The 333-nt window shown below is 66.1% G+C and overlaps 1 protein-coding gene across 1 annotated transcript in view; it reads right to left on the reverse strand.

Annotated features, from left to right (window-relative positions):
* The window catches only part of MYOCD (myocardin), a gene marked incomplete at its 5' end in the record, with an annotated part of 10,433 nt that extends 10,313 nt beyond the window's left edge, over nt 1–120 (reverse strand). Inside the window, one exon of the mRNA XM_010133649.1 lies at nt 1–120. This exon is cut by the window's left edge and continues 1 nt beyond it. Within this exon, the coding sequence (XP_010131951.1) occupies nt 1–120 (120 nt within the window).
* Nucleotides 121–333: the final 213 nt, after the last annotated feature.

Raw genomic sequence — 333 nt, forward strand, 5'->3', positions numbered from 1 at the left:
GGGGGAGGCCACGGCGAGGGCCGGGCCCTCCGCCCCTGCCGCCTGCTTGGGGCTGTCGCATTGGCTGCCCTGCCCCGCGGCCGGGTCCGGGACATGGCCCTCGGCGCTCTGGGGATGATCCTGCAAGGGAGAGCCGTGTAATGGGAGAGGGATGTCCCCAGTCCCCTGGACCATCCCTGATGCCTCATACCATCCCAGTCCCCCCTTGACTACCTCAGGCCACTATCCCCACTCTACCAGGTTATCCCAGTCCTCTGTCTCTCCAGTTCATCCCAGTCCACCCTAGTCTCCAAGCCCCACCCCTATTCACCCCAGCACACGGTTGGCTCCTCA

Source organism: Buceros rhinoceros, unplaced genomic scaffold (genome assembly GCF_000710305.1).
Source record: "Buceros rhinoceros silvestris isolate BGI_N320 unplaced genomic scaffold, ASM71030v1 scaffold5913, whole genome shotgun sequence".
Taxonomy (NCBI): Eukaryota; Metazoa; Chordata; class Aves; order Bucerotiformes; family Bucerotidae; genus Buceros; species Buceros rhinoceros.